This window comes from Schistocerca gregaria, chromosome 8, assembly GCF_023897955.1.
Source record: "Schistocerca gregaria isolate iqSchGreg1 chromosome 8, iqSchGreg1.2, whole genome shotgun sequence".
NCBI classification, from domain to species: Eukaryota; Metazoa; Arthropoda; class Insecta; order Orthoptera; family Acrididae; genus Schistocerca; species Schistocerca gregaria.
This window is the reverse complement of record NC_064927.1, coordinates 469,389,195-469,407,952: the sequence shown is the minus strand read 5'-3', so window position 1 is coordinate 469,407,952 and position 18,758 is coordinate 469,389,195. Positions and strand designations below refer to the sequence as shown.

The window sequence follows — 18,758 nt, the reverse complement described above, 5'->3', positions numbered from 1 at the left end:
AATGATTTGTCAAAATCTCTTGCAGTGCTGTATCATCTGCTCATTTCATTCACCTCCTGTATTGTGTAAGTTTCTTTCCCTTACATAGCTATGCAGTTACAGTATCTAACTCATTCCCTTTAGAAACTTTGAGGACTTGTGATGGGAACCAAGATTACTAAGTGTAGCATAGGAACTCATGTCTGGAAACATACAAGTTTCCTGCTACACACAAAATACCACAACACACAAAGATAGCATGTACGTGATGATCACTGCCGTCAACAAAGATATGGTGCATCCGTACCACGCCTTCCCTGGTCCTTCAGCATCCACTGCACACATAACCCACACCAGCAGGTATTTCCTGGGTGCCACAGAGGTCTTGTAAATCAAAGATTTCATGTGACCCAACAAGTAGCAGTCTGATCTTGACTGCACATGAAAAATGAGGTGGTGCACCATTGTGCTGAAACAACATGTTTTGATGCACATGCCGTGGCACATTTTCCAAGAGCCCCTGCAGTATGACATCAAGGAGTCACAAGTACAGGGGATAGGCAAGATAATGTGAACAGTGGTAGTAATGATGGCTGTGTCTGACAGTCAATGCAGGTAATGCCCGAGTCACACTGGACTGTGCATGTTCAGTACGGGCTAGGTATCAGTGCAGGTTATTTACACGTAGTGCATACTTCGTATTAGCATTGAGAGGTAGAGGTTTATGTGCAATGAAAGACCTAACAGAGTTCCAATGAGGGCAAATTGTGGAAGCCTGATTAACTGGAGCATCAATAACCAAAAACAGCAAACTTATTGAATGTTTCAAGAGCAACTCTTTCAACAGTCATGACAGCCTACACAAAACATGGGAAGATATCATCGTGTAAACATAATAGTGGGTGGAAATCAAAGCTAAACGACAGAGAGCATTGTATGCTAACACGAATTGTGTCAAAACAACACAAAACTACAGTCACTAAAGTGACTGCAGAGCTCAATAGCCATCTTCGAGACCCCGTATCTTTTGACACTGTCTGCAGAGTGACACTGTCCCGAAGAGAATTCCATAAAGCAAGTATTCAGGGACGAGCTACTATACTGAAACCATTAGTGACAAAAACCAACACAAAGAAGTGTAAAACATGGTGTCAGGAGCATAAATCCTGGACAGCTAATCAGTGGAAACACATCGTATGGTCCAACAAATCAACGTTTTCATTATTCCCAACTTCGGGTCATGTTTACATCTGGAGAATGCCAAACGAAGCCTACTATCCTGACTGCTTGATTCCAACCATTACACGTGGAGGTGAAAGTGTGATGGTGTGGGCAGCCATATCAGGGTATTCTGCTGGCCCTGTCATTACTCTCAAGGGCCAAGTTATAGCCAACTATTGTAACATTTTATGTGATCAGGTGCACTGTCCCTAAAAATGATGCCATATTTCAGGATGATAACTCGCCAATTCACACAGCAACAATAGTACAATCACGGTCTGCGCAGCATGCAACTGAACTGCAGCATCTTCCCTGGCCTACCAACTCCCAGACTTGAACATTATTGAACCCTTGTGGGTGGTACTGGAGCGTAGACTCCAGAACAGATTTCCGCCTCCTCGTCACTAAAGGAGTTAGAAGAGATTCTGATTGGAGAGTGGCATAACATTCCACTGGAGACTATACAATTATTATATGCCAGTATTCCAAGAAGAATCACAGCTGTATTATGGGCAAATGTGGCCCAACCCCTAATTAATAAACTATTCACAAGTAAGTACAGGTGTTCACATTATTTTGCCTATCCCTTGCATATGGCACCCATGAGATGTGGTGGAAGGAGGTATGGCCCAATAACACGTTAGTCCAGGAACCCTGCCCAAATGTTCAGACCACATCATTCCTGATACCCATGGGGGTGCGCAGCATGTGGGTTTTCGATACCTCACAGACAACTGTTGTGGGAACTGAGAACACATTCTCTGGTGAACTTGGCTTCATCTGTGAAAAGGATCTGTTATGGGAGTTGGGCTCACCCTCACAACAGTGCAATAACCACCTGGAGAAATGGGCTCATGATGCGAAATCCTGAGGCCGCATTGGCTGTATCTGCATTACTTGTACCTTCTGGGGTGGTATTAGTGTAGCTGCTGCTCATCCAGAACCTGCCAGACAGTCTGGCGAGTGATCCACATTCAGTCAGCCTGCTATGTTTCAGTATTCTGCCACTGTTGGAAGTCAAGAAGTCTACGTATGTCAGAGCGCAGTGCCGCTCACTGTGTACTGAAGTTCATAGATAAATACAACGTGATATTTGAGTGTCAATCAGACTGTTCAAAGCAATAAATATTTATAACTGTGTTCTCCGATTGAATAAAATCCTCATACAGAAGTCGATTTCATCCGAAGTTAAGTCTTCTGTATTAAAGCATAAGCTATGCGACTTCCTCCATAAGTCAAACCTATTGAACTGTTGTCTAGTCTATAAAAGAATGGCATACATAATACCCTAGTCAGTGGCACCAAAAATATGGAGATTTGAAAGTGTGTTATGGAATTTTGCATGTACTGAGAAATTGATATGTTTCCAGACACAAGTTCCTATGCTAAACTTAACTGTCTTGGTCCCCACTACAAGTCCTCCATGTCTGCAAAGACAATTCAGTTCAGACTTAACTTCTTTTCTTACTATTGGTATGCAATCAGAGCTCCTACGTATCCAATACCCCCCTCCATCCCCACCAACATTTTTAAAGTTGAAAAATTTTTAAAGTTGTTAGTATTTTCAAATTTACCACATTTCTTAAATAATTTTCTGAAAATAAGATAGCATGAAAACAGTTAAAAAATGGTAATGAATTCAACAGAATTACAAGCTATGTTATGACACAGGACACTTTTGATGTGTTCTCTTGAGGGTTAGACCACATGGATGGTCTTTTAGACTGGCCCACTGCAGAGAGCATTCCAGCCATTCATAGGCTGGCCATGCCTGTTAAGTCCAAAGGTAGGACAGACAAATCACAGGAAGCTGAATAATGCAAGACAGGGAGGAGAGGCCTTCACTATTAAAATAAAAAAATAAAAAAACAACACACTGACTTTCTTGATCGCTAGTAGAGAAAACTGAAAATAACAGCATTCTTCTCATTTACACACCTGCACAACTGTAGTCTGATGAGCTTAGTTCACAATCAGAGTGTAAGTAAAATACTGATAATATTGAGTGCAAACTTCAATTTTTTATCAGGCAAATCACTATTCTTGTAAGTAATGCTAAACTGAAGTATAAACATTTATAATTATATTGAACATTTTCTCTATGTTATTATTATTATTAAATCCTTGGCAACTGCGGTATGTTAAAAGTATGAGTGACAAAAAAATTAATCCTGGATCAGTGCCTGCTCTCGATGTCGATAAGGTTCTTTCTCTTTGCACCAAAATTTTCTTTAATTATCCTTTAAGTGGCACCTACCTTTCCTATAACCACAATGCATCTGCAGTTTTGCATTTCTCCTCTAGTCAATTCTATTTTGCCAATCTGTATTGTTGCATTTTTATATTTTCTCCTTTCGTAAGCCAAATTTAATCTCTCATGTGTTATTCAAGTATATCTGCTGGATCTTTACTTTCTGCCTAGTTATTCAACTGCAGCCTGCACTATTTCAGTCATTCCTCTTCTATTATAGTCCTCTCCTCCACTTCAAACAAAGGAAAATCCAAGATGTAATAATGACAATATTATGAAAAGAATAGATTGCTACTCACCAACTGGAGAAGTAACTGAAATGGAGGAGAAATGACAGCATAATGAAAAGAATAGATTCTGCTCACCATATAGAGGAGATGTTGAGTCACAGACAGACACAACAAAAATACTGCTAAAAACAGCCAGAGACAGTAGTTCTGTGTGTGTGTGTGTGTGTGTGTGTGTGTGTGTGTGTGTGTGTGTGTGTGTGAGTGTGTGAGTGTGTGTGTGTGTGTGTGTGAGTGAGTGAGTGAGTGAGAGAGAGAGAGAGAGAGAGAGAGAGAGAGTGAGTGAGTGAGTGAGTGAGTGAGTGAGATCCAACTACTCCAGACGAACACCTTATGGCCAAAAGCTTACTTGTTTAGCAGTCTTTTTGTTGTGTCTGTCTGTGACTCAACATCTCCTCTATATGATGAGCAGAATCTATTCTTTTCATTATGCTGTCATTTCTCCTCCATTTCAGTTTCTTGTTGCATAATCTTTCCATTTGAAATTGTATTTTTTCCAATTTAACAAGATCCCATCTCCTTAATTCCCTAATTATTTGTGATTTCTTCCGTCTTAGTTTGCATTTCATAAACAATATGTTATGGTCACAACCGACAACTGTGGCTGTAAATGTTTTGAAGTTGAAAATGTAGTTTCTATATCTCTATCTAGCAGTTACATAATCTGTTTCAAACTTTATGTTTTCCCAGGTCTCCTCTACATGTATAGCCTTCTTTCATGATTCTTAAACCAAGTGTTTTTGATGGTTAAAGCATGTTCTGTGCAAAATTCTCCTTCATTCTTCCCCATCTGTTCATGTTCTTCTTCTGTTTTTTACCTCTCCCACAATCAAATTAGAGTCCCCATCACAATTAAGGTTTCAAATTTCTTACGACTTTGTGTACATTAAGTGTTACAATATCTATATGAGAAGTAGGCCCTACATCCTATGTTTTCTGAAGTGAGTGCTGTTTGCTATGTCTGTATTCTTATAGCAAATGATTTAGCTCATACACAGGCCTTAAAAAGTAACAAAGATATGAAGACATGATGTCAGAGGGCTCAACAAGACCTAACTTAGTTCTTGGCTCACCACAGGTTTGTTCACACATAATCTACCCTAGTACAGTGTCAGGATCATATCAGTCTATCTCTGATTCCATATGAAGAATTTCACATGCAGAAGATTTAAATCCTACTAGATTTTCAGTGTCATAGGTCACATACCATTCTGTAAATTGAATCTTTCATGGATCATAATGTGATATAAAAATCATTTCACTCGGAAGTACTCTGATTGATGTTCTATTTTTTACACACATCTCTACAACTAACTGCAAGTTAATGTCTTTGATTCATAGCCACTTTATTTGGAAATATTCATTGGTCACAGATTGGTAGCATCCAGTTTCATACTTTTTGGGATGCTGATGGTGTTGCTGAAATGTAGCAAACTCTCTAACCACAAGTTCAGTCCACCGCTAAATTAGCAATTACCGTATTTATAAATTTCCCCCCCTTCTTTTGTCAATACCTAATCCATAAAAAATCTTGAATCCTTTCAGACTGATATCATAAATTTTTTCTCTTTCTTTTCTTTTCTCTGCTGCATACCTTATTTAGATTTTCTGAAAATAGCAAGGTGAAACAGTTATGTGGAATTTAAAAAAAAGGATTAGGGTAGTTGACATAAACATTTTAAAATGGATGTGTAATGTGACTGTAAAACTGAAGAACACAGTACATGAAACCAATGAACAACCTGATAATACAAACGTATACTTCATATTCATAATTTTAGTTTTGTATAGGTAATTCTCAATTCTGATTATTTTTCACAGAACTTTAGGTAGTTAAAAATGTCAAGCAATCTGTTACGAGATTAGATGTATATCATCAATCTTATTATAACTAACAACAATGTAAGAAAAAGACAGACTGCTACTTACTGTAAAGAAGACATGTTAAGTTGCAGACAAGCAAATTAAAAGACACTTACTGACTGTGCCAGCCTGCATCTTAAAGAGACTTCTTCACAGTAAGTAGCAATCTGTCCTTTCCCACATTGTTGGTGATCCTACTTGAGTTCCCAATGTTTTACTATACTGAAGTCATAACAAAGAATGATTTGTCTTTAGCTTAGTACAATGCTAACTTTGTTACACAATAAGGCAGTTTGTAACTTCAAATATTTTTGGGTTAAGATGTGATTTAAATACTTTTTGTCTGGTACAATAAACAGAAAATTGTAACCAGAGTATGCCAGGAATCAGATACATACTTGAGTCATTGTTTCTAATGTTACTACGTGATAATATATGGTGAAATTATTAACATAATAACAACAATGTTACCTTTTTTACAAAATAAATTAACTGAAGCAATTGATTTCCTATATTATGAATGTGATGGAGTAGTAATATAAACAACACCCTTAATAAAATTATGCTCTACTACGACTCCTGTGGGTGATAGTAGTCTGAGCTTCATTAATAAATAACACACAACATCAACAACATTCAATGATTCTAAATATTAATTATAATTTACTACAAAACAAAATATTTCCTTATACTCTTCTTATACCCATTGCATGTTTTGTAGTATCCAACAACTCATCAATATCATATATCAGCATGTAAGCCAGATGATAGTAGCCAAGGGGAAATACTCACCAATGAACCAGGTGAGGTTGGCAGGTGGCCGGCCATTGGGGATGCTACATGAGGCGTGGACGGATTTCCCCGCAACTAATTCATACCGATTGCCGTCTCCCGTTGTCGATTCCGATGGTGTCAGGAAGATCTGTGGCTGCACTGGTGCTCCTGAAACACAACAGTCACTTCTGGGTTCACTGTACTCCCTGTTTACCTGTTAACGGCCCCACTGACATGAAACTAGTGAATCGTTGTCTCTGAAATGTAGTAGGCCTGATCTACTAATAAGTTTATGAAATGCATGGTGTACATCCACTGATATAATCCACAAGCAACATTGCTGTATGTTGTGGAGTGTACTTTTTGTATTACTGTCACCTCCCTTAGTCCCTGTTCCATCTGCAAAGGAAATATTGATTTTGAGAGTGTGGCATGTATGTATGTATGTATGATGCTGGTATCTCCTAATCCTATGGTAAACAAATTTTATCTATATTTGTACACCCACACTGTTTATATGGACATTCATGATAAGCCACATTAGCAGCTTTTCGGTTATTCATTCCTATGAAGGCAGATAGGAAAGTAATGCACATTTTTTTTTTCTTCCCTGGTACTTCAGCTAGAATACTGAAATTTCACAGTAATCTAGTTTGAAGTTTGCATTACAGATGGTATTTTGATTTCATGGCGATTAACAATACCAGCTCTGGGTAACTTACTAGTCAATATCCTTCATTATTCAAACTTTCTTCAAAATTATTCTGAACATTAGGGAGATGGAAGGAGGGGGGAAGCATGGTAGCTGTCTTCACTGCCCTCACTGGGTATTTCCTTGTTAACAAGCAGTTCATAAGCTACCTTGCTCCTGAGGAATCTCTCAGAGTCTCAGTCTGGTATTTGCTTGTTGTACAGTTTGTTTCACCATTTCACTAGAATTCACTCTTTATACATACTCCCAGATTTTTAATTGATCAGATTGGTCCCAGAGATTGCTAAACAATCGTGTAATCAACTAATAACAGGGTTTTCAATGTATTTATGCGCTGTAAGCTGCATGTGTTTATGTTATGGCCCAAATGCTAATCATTACACCAAGTGTCCATCGTTTGTAGGTTTTCATGTATCTCACTGCTATAATTTACAGTGAACATTGACACAAGCATTAGCTTTTTTCCCTCTTGACTGAAGATCTTGAGTTTCCAACAATGATGTCCCAGGTAACTGCAAGCCAAATTGGCACACTGTCCCTCCACCAGGAGTGGTCATAGTGAGGTACGGGAAAAATCACAAAATTATCTGTATTACAAATATAGCTCCCTTTACCTGTGGTTCTTCACAATGAGAATAAATGTCCTTGTGTTCCAATTGCTCATGCAATTAAGGAGATGATGAAATCATCGTCATCATCACAAGCATCTGCAAAGGGGTGGCAACAGGGGCCACTTTCCCCCTACTGGAATGGGGATACAGATTTTTATTCATTATGAAAATCTCTCACACTTCTAGCAACATGGTTTATCAATACTGAGCTTCACAGGAAGTATTGTGACTTCAGCAATCACTATTTATCTTGGTTCCTAGGACTGTCTTAAACACTATGGGGTGCAACACATCACTAAATGCAGTCGCAGACCTACAAATTCTGTAGCCCGTTTCACCTGAATGCACAATCACATGAAATTTATGAGATGAGTACTGCCTTAGTTCAGACCTAGGCTGCTAAAAGTTGGTTCTACCAGTCAATTTGAGGTGGGCTTTAGGAGATTTCCTACATCCATTCATTTGAATCCTCATCATGGCTTATAGTTGTTTCAACAAATTCAAAAAATGTAGCTTTCGAAACACATTTTATCAACTTCAGTTATGCATTTTATCAACTTTAGTTATGCCAATCAACATTAAAAATAGAAAGCATGAAAGTAATGCAATAAATCCATCAACATGATCAGATGGGAAGTTCACTAAGCAAACAAAGTGTCACAGGTCATCAAAATTGAATGAGAGCTTTTCAAAGTTTATTCCTAGTTTCTTCACCTCATGCGACATTAATGTGGCACTTGTTTTTGGACATTTTTGCTGATACCCAACAAGATTTTCTGAATAAGTCTGATTTTTGTATTTCATATTTTAGAATTTCAGTGTCAACAACAATGGAATATTAAGAAACTTTCTTTGAATCTTTTTATCTGTACAGGGTGTACATAAATTCCGGGAACACTTTCAATTATTTATTGCACCAGAACTAAACACAGTACAGATATCATACATACACTCCTGGAAATTGAAATAAGAACACCGTGAATTCATTGTCCCAGGAAGGGGAAACTTTATTGACACATTCCTGGGGTCAGATACATCACATGATCACACTGACAGAACCACAGGCGCATAGACACAGGCAACAGAGCATGCACAATGTCGGCACTAGTACAGTGTATATCCACCTTTCGCAGCAATGCAGGCTGCCATTCTCCCATGGAGACGATCGTAGAGATGCTGGATGTAGTCCTGTGGAACGGCTTGCCATGCCATTTCCACCTGGCGCCTCAGATGGACCACCGTTCGTGCTGGACGTGCAGACCGCGTGAAACGATGCTTCATCCAGTCCCAAACATGCTCAATAGGGGACAGATCCGGAGATCTTGCTGGCCAGGGTAGTTGACTTACACGTTCTAGAGCACGTTGGGTGGCACGGGATACATGCGGACGTGCATTGTCCTGTTGGAACAGCAAGTTCCCTTGCCGGTCTAGGAATGGTAGAACGATGGGTTCGATGACAGTTTGGATGTACCGTGCACTATTCAGTGTCCCCTCGACGATCACCAGAGGTGTACAGCCAGTGTAGGAGATGCCGGGTGTTGGCCCTGTGTCCCTCAGTCGTATGCAGTCCTGATTGTGGCGCTCACCTGTACGGCGCCAAACACGCATACGACCATCATTGGCACCAAGGCAGAAGCAACTCTCATTGCTGAAGACGACATGTCTCCATTCGTCCCTCCATTCACGCCTGTCGCGACACCACTGGAGGCGGGCTGCATGATGTTGGGGCGTGAGCGGAAGACGGCCTAACGGTGTGCGGGACCGTAGCCCAGCTTCATGGAGACGGTTGCGAATGGTCCTCGCCGATACCCCAGGAGCAACAGGGTCCCTAATTTGCTGGTAAGTGGCGGTGCGGTCCCCTACGGCACTGCGTAGGATCCTACGGTCTTGGCGTGCATCCGTGCGTCGCTGCGGTCCGGTCCCAGGTCGACGGGCACGTGCACCTTCTGCCGACCACTGGCGACAACATCGATGTACTGTGGAGACCTCACACCCCACGTGTTGAGCAATTCGGCGGTACGTCCATCCGGCCTCCCGCATTCCCACTATACGCCCTCGCTCAAAGTCCGTCGACTGCACATACGGTTCACGTCCACGCTGTCGCGGCATGCTACCAGTGTTAAAGACTGCGATGGAGCTCCGTATGCCACGGCGAACTGGCTGACACTGACGGCGGTTGTGCACAAATGCTGCGCAGCTAGCGCCATTCGACGGCCAACACCGCGGTTCCTGGTGTGTCCGCTGTGCAGTGCGTGTGATCATTGCTTGAACAGCCCTCTCGCAGTGTCCGGAGCAAGTATGGTGGGTCTGACACACCGGTGTCAATGTGTTCTTTTTGCCATTTCCAGGAGTGTATGTCATTTCGAAGAGAAACCCTGAAAATTTTTTTTTCATGTAGACCGCCACAGTGTAGTTTGGTAATTTGCCAATAGTCAGCACTAGTCGCAAACCTGGTGAGTTCAGGTACGGAGCGAACTTTCTGTGTGTTGGATCACCAGATCACAATCCGTGTGACTTTTTTCTGTGGGGACACAATAAAGGTCTGATGTATGTACAGTGTCTACCACATGATGAAGCAGAGTAGCAGAGCTCCGGGAGAGAATAGAGGAAGAGACTGCCACAGTCGACAATGCCATGCTGGGACGGGTCTGGCAAGAATTCAATTACCCTATTGACACCTGCCAGGTCACTCATAGTTCGCATATAAAATGTTTGTAAAAAAAATCTTCCTGAGTTTCTCTTCAAAATTCAATATGTATGACATTTGTACAATGTTTAGCTCTTGTGCAACAAATAATTGAAAGTGTTCCCAGACTTTATGTACACACTGAATTTTGTAAGTTATTGGTAACCCTGGGTGCAGTCATGTGATGACAGAATTTCAGAGTGTTCAATACCACAAGATTGTGTACTCTCCTGAAATATGCATATCATCTAAGTATCAAAGTAACCTACTTTTAAAATGCTGAGTGGATAACTATCATTCATTTAAGATAAATACATTTTGTTTACTTGTTGTCAAAATTAATGCTTTGGGTATGACACATTTTGAAGCACACAAAATCAGTTCCATCGAAAATTGTAATTTTTGAAATATGTTCCTTCTTGAATAAATTTCTGCAGGCACCCATGATCACCACCACCACCACCAAATTCACCATGATCTTCACTTGCAGGGATTAGGCTTACTGCTCATCTCATTTTGGGCCTACCACGCTTTCTTCTTCTTCTTCTTCCTCCTCCTCCTCCCCCCCCCCCCCCCCCCCCCCCTCAGACTGTATCTCAACAGTCATTCTGTGAGTCTTTCTTCTGGAAATCTGCTCAAATACTCTTCCCACCTGTTTCTACACTTCTCTGTTTTGCTGTTTATCCTTCAACATTCACTTCTTCTCTAATTTTTTTCCATTTCTCATTCAGGTTTGGTGTGTGCAGTCTTTCACTGCTCTTAAAGATCCCATTCAACTGCCCGTATTTTACTCTTATCCCTCTTTGCAAGAACCCAGATTTCACTCCTATACAACAGACATCATGGCCACAGTTCATAAAACTTTATTTTTTTTCTTTTTTTGTCCTGTTCTTTAAGTTCATATTAACAAAGTTACATATATACTGAAACTATTGAAGCTTGTCATCTGTTCCTGTTATGCTGGTAACTTACTTGGTTTTGTAAGCTTCTGTACAGCATACTGTGTTTTAAGGAGACATGTAAGAAGACATACAAGAATTTTTAAACTCCTACTCACACTTACCCAGTATGAGAAATACAAATGGTGTGTATGTGGGTATCTCAAGGCAACTGCATTTTTCCCTGGCCTGCTACTTAGGTACACAAAGAACTGCTACTTTCTATGCAAGTGGGAGAGCAGATAAAAAAAACTCTATTATTAGGGAAAAATTGCCTGTACAGAAGAATATGGTGCACAATCTTCTTGTTGGCCCCAGAAATGTGTATCTACTTCCACTGCACATTAAATTGGACCTAGCCAAAAACTTTGTGAAAGCCACGGACAAAACTTATGTGGGTTCATGTACTTGTGAGAGAAGTTTCCATGATAAGGGAAGCAAAAATAAAGGGAGGAGGAATATTTGTAGGATTCCAAGTTAGGGACTTAACTTCTGATGAACATTTCCTTGATTTGTGAGTGACATTACTCAAATGGAAGAGTATGATCAAGGCAAATGAAGTACCACAATGTTGTCTGATGATTGCTAGTCCTTATGAAGTGATATTCCTGAGGGAAGGTATCATGGGAAATCAAGATGCAAATACTTCAGGCATGATTCTATACTTTTCTTTGCTCTTATGTTACTAATTTCTTTGATTCCTTTGTGTATTGTCAGATTTTTTCTGTTGTTCACATCTGGATGTGGTGTTGTAAGAGTGTGTCATTTTGGCAGATAGAAATAACACACATGCCACAGGGAGAATTTCCAAAAATCATTATTATGTGAAAATTGAGGCCAGTACAGAAATTATGAAATCTGATCTGGAGCCAGGGGCAAATTGTCTATAAGAAACAGTTCAGACAACAGAAACTCCAGGTTAGAATATCAACAATATTAGGGAAAGTCCAGATTTCTATGCACTGTAAAGGTTATCCATTGATTCGCAGACAGACACAACAAAACAATGTTACAGATTACAGCTTTTGGCCAAAGCCTTCTTCAGCAAATAAAAGACAAAGACATTCAAGCAAGCACACCTCACAGAGGCATGACTGTTACCACCATCAGCTCCCACCTGCTGGAACATGTGTACATTTTCTTTGCTGTAGAAGGTTTTGGCCAAAAGCTATAATCTATAAGAGTCCTTTTCTTTTGCCCATCTGGAAATTCAATGGGTCATATGTATGGTGAGAAGAAGTGCATAATGTTAATTTAGCTGTAAAAGAAATTCTTTTCATTGACCACCGTTATTCGTATTATTTGTGAGATCATTCACAGTTGTGTCAAATGTTTCTCCAATCCATTTTATTTCTTACTGTTAGACAAATCATTCTGCAAAACATTTGACATCAAATTCAATTTTTTTAATTTTTATTTATTTATTTATTTATTTTTTTAAGTTTTGTTCAGAAAGCATGAACCTAATTTGTACATTCCCTGTACAAAAATTCTACCTCAAAACACTAATTAAGTGTTTAATATTACTTGACTTTTTCTGACTCTTCATTGGGCTATGAAAATTCAGAGAAAATCCACAGTGTAATTTCTAAGGAGTCTTGTTTTTAATCCAGTCAAATATCTGACCAAAACAACTGCTCAAGAATTCCTTCTGTGTTTGATGAAGTTTCAAAGTAATACAAAGACTGGCAAATTGCTTTAGATATTCAGAAATTTAAAACTGCATACTACTCAAAACAAAACAATGTAAGGCTCCTTCATAGGTAAAGCAGATGACTGACTTTGGTTCAGTGATAGAAAAAAGCAGGTAACTGACTTTGGTTCAGTGATAAAATACTAGGAAAATGCAATGTCTACAAAGGAGTTTGCTAACAAAACACTCATGTGATCCATCCTAAATATGCATAAGTATTTGGTACAAGTACCAAATAGGACTATTAAGGGATACTGAACGTATACAAAGAAGGGCAGCACAAATGCTCTTTTGTTTGACTCATGGCACAGTGTCATGGAGATGCCAGGAAAACTGACCAGGCAGATGCTTGAAGGCATACACCTATAATCCCACAAACACCTTCTTTGAAGGTTTCAAGCACAAGCCTTAAGTGAGTAATCTAGCAATATACAACCTACCACACACCACTCCCATACGCATCATGAAAATAAGGTTCGACTAGTTACAGCAGACACAAAGGTATTTGAGCAAACATCTTTCTGGTGCTCCACGCATTAATTAAATGAGAATGAGAATGAATACTTCTACACTGGAAAGAACAGTCTGCCATAAACTTCACTCTAGTTTTCTAAGTATAGGCGCAGATGCAGAGAAGGAAGGGGGTGGCACAGGAGGATAAGGAAATAAGGGGAGGAAGAGTATACTCACGGGCGACAGTGATGATGGCGGTCTCCACCAGCTCTTCTGCGCTCTGAGCATTTCCCATGGTGCACTTCCAAACACCGTTGTCACGGTCCGATGCCCGTTGGAGCATCATGCCGCACTGGCCCTTCTCGTAGCCTTCACCGTAGTAGACGGGATCCCCAGTGGTTGTCACTTTCGTCTGCTAAACAGAGTTACTCTTGTAGCACATGGCAGGTGGCTTATGATGATTGATATACACAATGAAATTATGATGTTGTTGTTGTGTTTGGTGATGGTGGTGTTTTTTTTGTGTGTGTGTGCGTGCATTTAGCTTATGAAGGAGGACTATTTGACTGAAAGCAAAAAGTTTAGCCATCTTTTCCTGTATCTTTCTGTGGCTCAATGCTTCAATGCTTCCTCTATGTAGTGGATAGCAAGTGCTCTTTTCATACTGTTGTTATTCCTTTCTGAATTTCCCAACGTTTAAAAAAAAATAAGAATGTATTCTGGTAATAATGAATTATGCTGTCCAACTAAGAGCTGCAAAAAATAAGAATGTTCTAGGAGCCATGCCATACCAGGGAACTGACTGACTGTAAGTGCCAATACGAAAGTTTTTGTATCAAGTACCGTTAATATTGAGGTACTAAGTCATATTTCTGACAATACAAGGACAGCAATAATGTTTTAAGGATTAGAACAGGAGGGAACAAAAACCATTTTGAATGTCTTTTAAATTCTTACAAGAGAATTAAAAAAATTAAATCCAAGGAAAGAATCTCAGTATTGGCTTCTAGTTCTTCCACACCACCATTCTTGGTGTCAGTCGTTACAAAGTCGTGCTGTTGAAGTAATGGAAACATTGTCAACTGGTCTTTCTGTTGTGAAACTGATAAACATGGCTAGTCTTTCAGATGTAATGTGACATGCTATACATCTGTCATGATCTTTTCTCTTTTGAATAACTGACATTTTTTTCATTCTTCTCTTTGAGTTTAGGAACTGTTGTACAGCTATGTGAGATGGATGAGTGTCAGACAATTTAATCATATTGCATTTGGAGATCTTACATATGCCTGCACTGACAATAGTGTTTCAGCAGCATCTTTAAAATCACCAAATAAGTCATTTGCATGAATTGGAATTACATGGAATGAGTCCACAGCTCTAGCTGACCCAACAACTTTATGTGGAATAAAGATGTTGGTTACCTTTCTTTGTTTCTATAATTGCAAAATATCTGTTGCAGCTCCAAAAGTTATGCCCAAAAACTTGTGTGTTATCTCTTCAAACTATCCAAGACTAAATGGACGAGACCTTGATGAATGGCACTTGGAACTCCATTCAGAAGTACTGCTTGGCACAAACACCATGTGCCATCTGGCAATGAATGTTGAAGCATGATTTGACAGTTGGAACTCTTGGGACATGCAACAGTGTATCAAAAACACAGTAGTGCCAGAAATGTAATTTTTTTCTTTTTTTTCTGGTTTGGTGCAGCCCACCACAGATTCCTTTCTGTGCCAACTTCTTCATCTAAGAGTAGCACTTGCAATCTATGTCCTCAATTATTTACTGCATGTACTCCAATCTCTATCTTCCTCTATAGTTTTTATTCTTTACAGCTCCCTCTAGTACAATGGAAGTTATTCCCCATCTCTTAACACCCTAATGTCTTAACAGATGACCTAACATTCTGTCTTCCCCTTCTTGTCACTGTTTTCCATATGTTCCTTACCCTCCAATTCTGTGCACAACCACCTCATCTCTTACCGTATCATTACACCTAATTTTCAACATTCTTTCATAGAGCCACATCTCAAATGCTTCGATTCTCTTCTGTTCCAATTTTCCCACTGTCCCTGTTTCAGTACCATACAATACTGTGCTCCAGACATACATTCTCACAAAATTCTTGCTTAATTAAGATCTATGTTGGATACTAATAGATTTCTCTTGGCCATGAATGCCCATTTTGCCAGTGCTAGTATGCTTTTCATGTCCTCCATGCTCTGCCTATTATAGGTATTTTGCTGCTCAGGTAGCAGAATATCCTAACTACTTCTACATCTTTACACTAATACTGATGTCAAGTTTAACTGTTCACATTTCTGCTACTTCTCATTACTTTCATCTTTCTTCCATTTACTCTTAATTCACATTCTGTACTCATTACACTATTCATTCCATTCAGCAGAATCTGTAATTCTTCTTCACTTTCACTGGGGACAGTAATATCATCAACAAATCTTATCACTGATATCCTTTCACCTTGAATTTTAATTCCACTCTTGAAATTTCCGTCATTCTTTTAAAAAAAATTATATGTAGATTGAACAGAAGGGGTAAAAGACTACATCCCTGTCTTATACCATTTTTAAACCAAGCACTTCATTATTTGACTTCCACACAAACGATTCCCTCTTGGTTCTTCCACATATTGTATGTTACCCATCTTGCCCTGTAGTTTACCCGTATTTTTCTGAGAATTTTGAACATCTTGCACCATTTGACATTGCCTAATGTGAATTCCAGGCCAATGAATCCTACAAGTGTATTGATTTTTCTTTAGTGTTGCTTGCATTACAAATCACAATTTCAGGACTGTCTCTTTGGTACCTTAACCTTTCATACAGCTAAACTGATTGTCATCTACCACACCTTCTATTTTCTTTTCCATTCTTCTGTTTATTATTTTGATTGTCATCTACCACACCTTCTATTTTCTTTTCCATTCTTCTGTTTATTATTTTCATCAGAAACTTGGATTCACTAGCTGTTAAGCTGACTGTGTGATAAGACTTCCACTTGTCTGCTTTTGCTATCTTCGGAAATGTGTGGATTGATGTCTTTCCACAAGTCTGATAGTACATTGCCAGACTCATATTTTCTACACATCAGTGTGAATAGCCATTTTGTTGCCACATCCCCATTGATTTTGGAAATTATATTTGGAAATTATAATGGAATGTTTTCAATCCCTTCTGGCTTATTCAATCTTCAGTCTTCCAAAGCTCTTTTAAATTCTGATTCTGATACTGGATTCCCTATCCCATCTATACTGATTTATGTTTCTTCTTCTATCATGTCATCAGACAAGTCTTCCCCTCACAGAGGCCTTCAATGTACTCTTACCACTCATAATTTCTCTGCTCTGCATTTAACAGTGGAATGCCTGTTGCACTCTTTAATGTTAGCACCCTGGCTTTTAATTTCACTGAAGGATGTTTTGACCTTTCTATATGCCAAGTCAGTGCTGAAATTATTTCTTTTTCGATTTCTTCATAATTTTCTTGTAGAAAATTCGCCTTAGCTTCCCTGCACTTCCTACTTATTCCATTCCTAATTGACTTGTATTTCTGTATTCCTGAAGTTTCCTGAACATTTATGCATTTCCTTATTTCATCAAGCAACTGAAGCATTTCTTCTGTAACCCATGGTTTCTTCACAGTTACCTTCATTGTACATGTTTCTTTTTCAACTACTTTGATTGTCCTTTCTAGAAATGTCAGTAAGTCTTCAACTGAAGTGACTACTGAACTATTCCTTATCGCAGTTTCTATAGCCTTGGAGACATTCAAGCATGTCTCTTTATTCCTTAGTAATTCCACATCCCACTTTTTATACACTGATTCTTCCTGGCTAGTCTCTTAAACTTCAGCCAATTCTTCATCACTACTAAATTGTTATCTGAGTCTATATCTGCTTCTGGGTATGCATTACAATCCAGTGTCTGACTTCAAAATCTCTGCCCGACTGATGTAGTCTAACTGAAAGCTTCCTGTGTCTCCAGGCCTTTTCCCAGTTTACCTTCTCCCCTTGTGATTCTTGAATGGAGTATTTTCCGTTACTAGCTGAAATTTGTTGCAGAACTGAATTAGTTTTTCTCCTTTCTCATTCCTAGTACCAAGCTCGTACTGTCCTGTAACCTGTTCTTCTAGTCCTTCACCTACATCCACATTGCAGTTCCCATGACTATTACATTTTCATCTTCCTTTGTGTACTGTATTTCCCTTTCAATAACTTTGTGTGTTTTGTCTCCTCCTTCATTTTCAGCTTGCAATGCCAGCACACATAGCTGAACTATTGTTGTCAGAGTTGGTTTGCTCTTGGTTCTGATGAGAACAAGCTTATCATTGAACTGTCCACACTAACTCATTCTGTCCTATCTTCCTAGGACTGCTGTGACAAGGAAGCATGAACTCGTGATGAATGGCATCACATTCGTTTCGGCAATGTATCATAGTTCTACACTACCTTCAATGCCATTGTTGGCAAGTATGATGGCGACCTATCGAGAGGCCACAAATTGTGTGGGGAGCTGTCGGGTGTGACTTGAGGCAGTGATTGAGTCTGCTCTTATGGCACAACATAAGTAATGGACAACCTGCATCATCATGTGCTACCTTTCACGAGACAGTATCATGATGACATTTTCCAAGAGAACAATGCTCATCCATACATGGCACGTGTGTCTATGATACGTCCGCATGATACTAAGGTACTCACAATGGCCAGAAAGATCCCAGATCTGTGCTCAATATAAACTGTGTGGGACCAGTTTGGATGTCTACTTCATCCCAGTGCCTGTTGCCAGCATATCAGGGACCAGATACAACAGCAACAATTGTGGGGCAGCTTGCCTCAAGCAAGGTCAGAAGAGCTTTGTCACACGCTTCCATGCATCCAGGCCAGAGTGGGTGCAATGTTCTGCTAATAAGTGGGCCCATACTGTCAAGTCCTTTGTAAATTTCACTTGATTCTGCAATTACAAAAATTACATTACATATCCTCTCAGTCTATACAGTTTCATTTCATTACCTCCTGTGTCACTATTTTTTACCAAGCAGTGTATTTATGGATGAATAGCTCACTTATTTCTGTGCCACAGTGAGTGATTGATGGTGTATCTCATTTCTCTTTCTTGTATATTCTTTATGAATGTTACTATTGTTTTCAAACTGTGATTGACTGCTGAAAACGAATGTCACAAAGGAGTAAATGTGTTATGAGGCTGCATAAGTTTGCCCAGTAGCTTAAAGAGCTGCCTACAAGTTCTAGAACAGGCACTACACAT

At 39.4% G+C, this 18,758-nt stretch overlaps 1 protein-coding gene across 1 annotated transcript in view; it reads right to left on the bottom strand.

The window, feature by feature from the left end:
* The window catches only part of LOC126285248 (fasciclin-3), a 197,865-nt gene that overhangs the window by 128,754 nt on the left and 50,353 nt on the right, over positions 1 to 18,758 (bottom strand). The window contains exons 3-4 of the mRNA XM_049984544.1: positions 13,706 to 13,880; positions 6,394 to 6,543 (exon numbers count right to left, since the gene is read on the bottom strand). Of these exons, the coding sequence (XP_049840501.1) occupies positions 6,394 to 6,543; positions 13,706 to 13,880 (325 nt within the window). The remainder of the gene's footprint in view (positions 1 to 6,393; positions 6,544 to 13,705; positions 13,881 to 18,758) is intronic.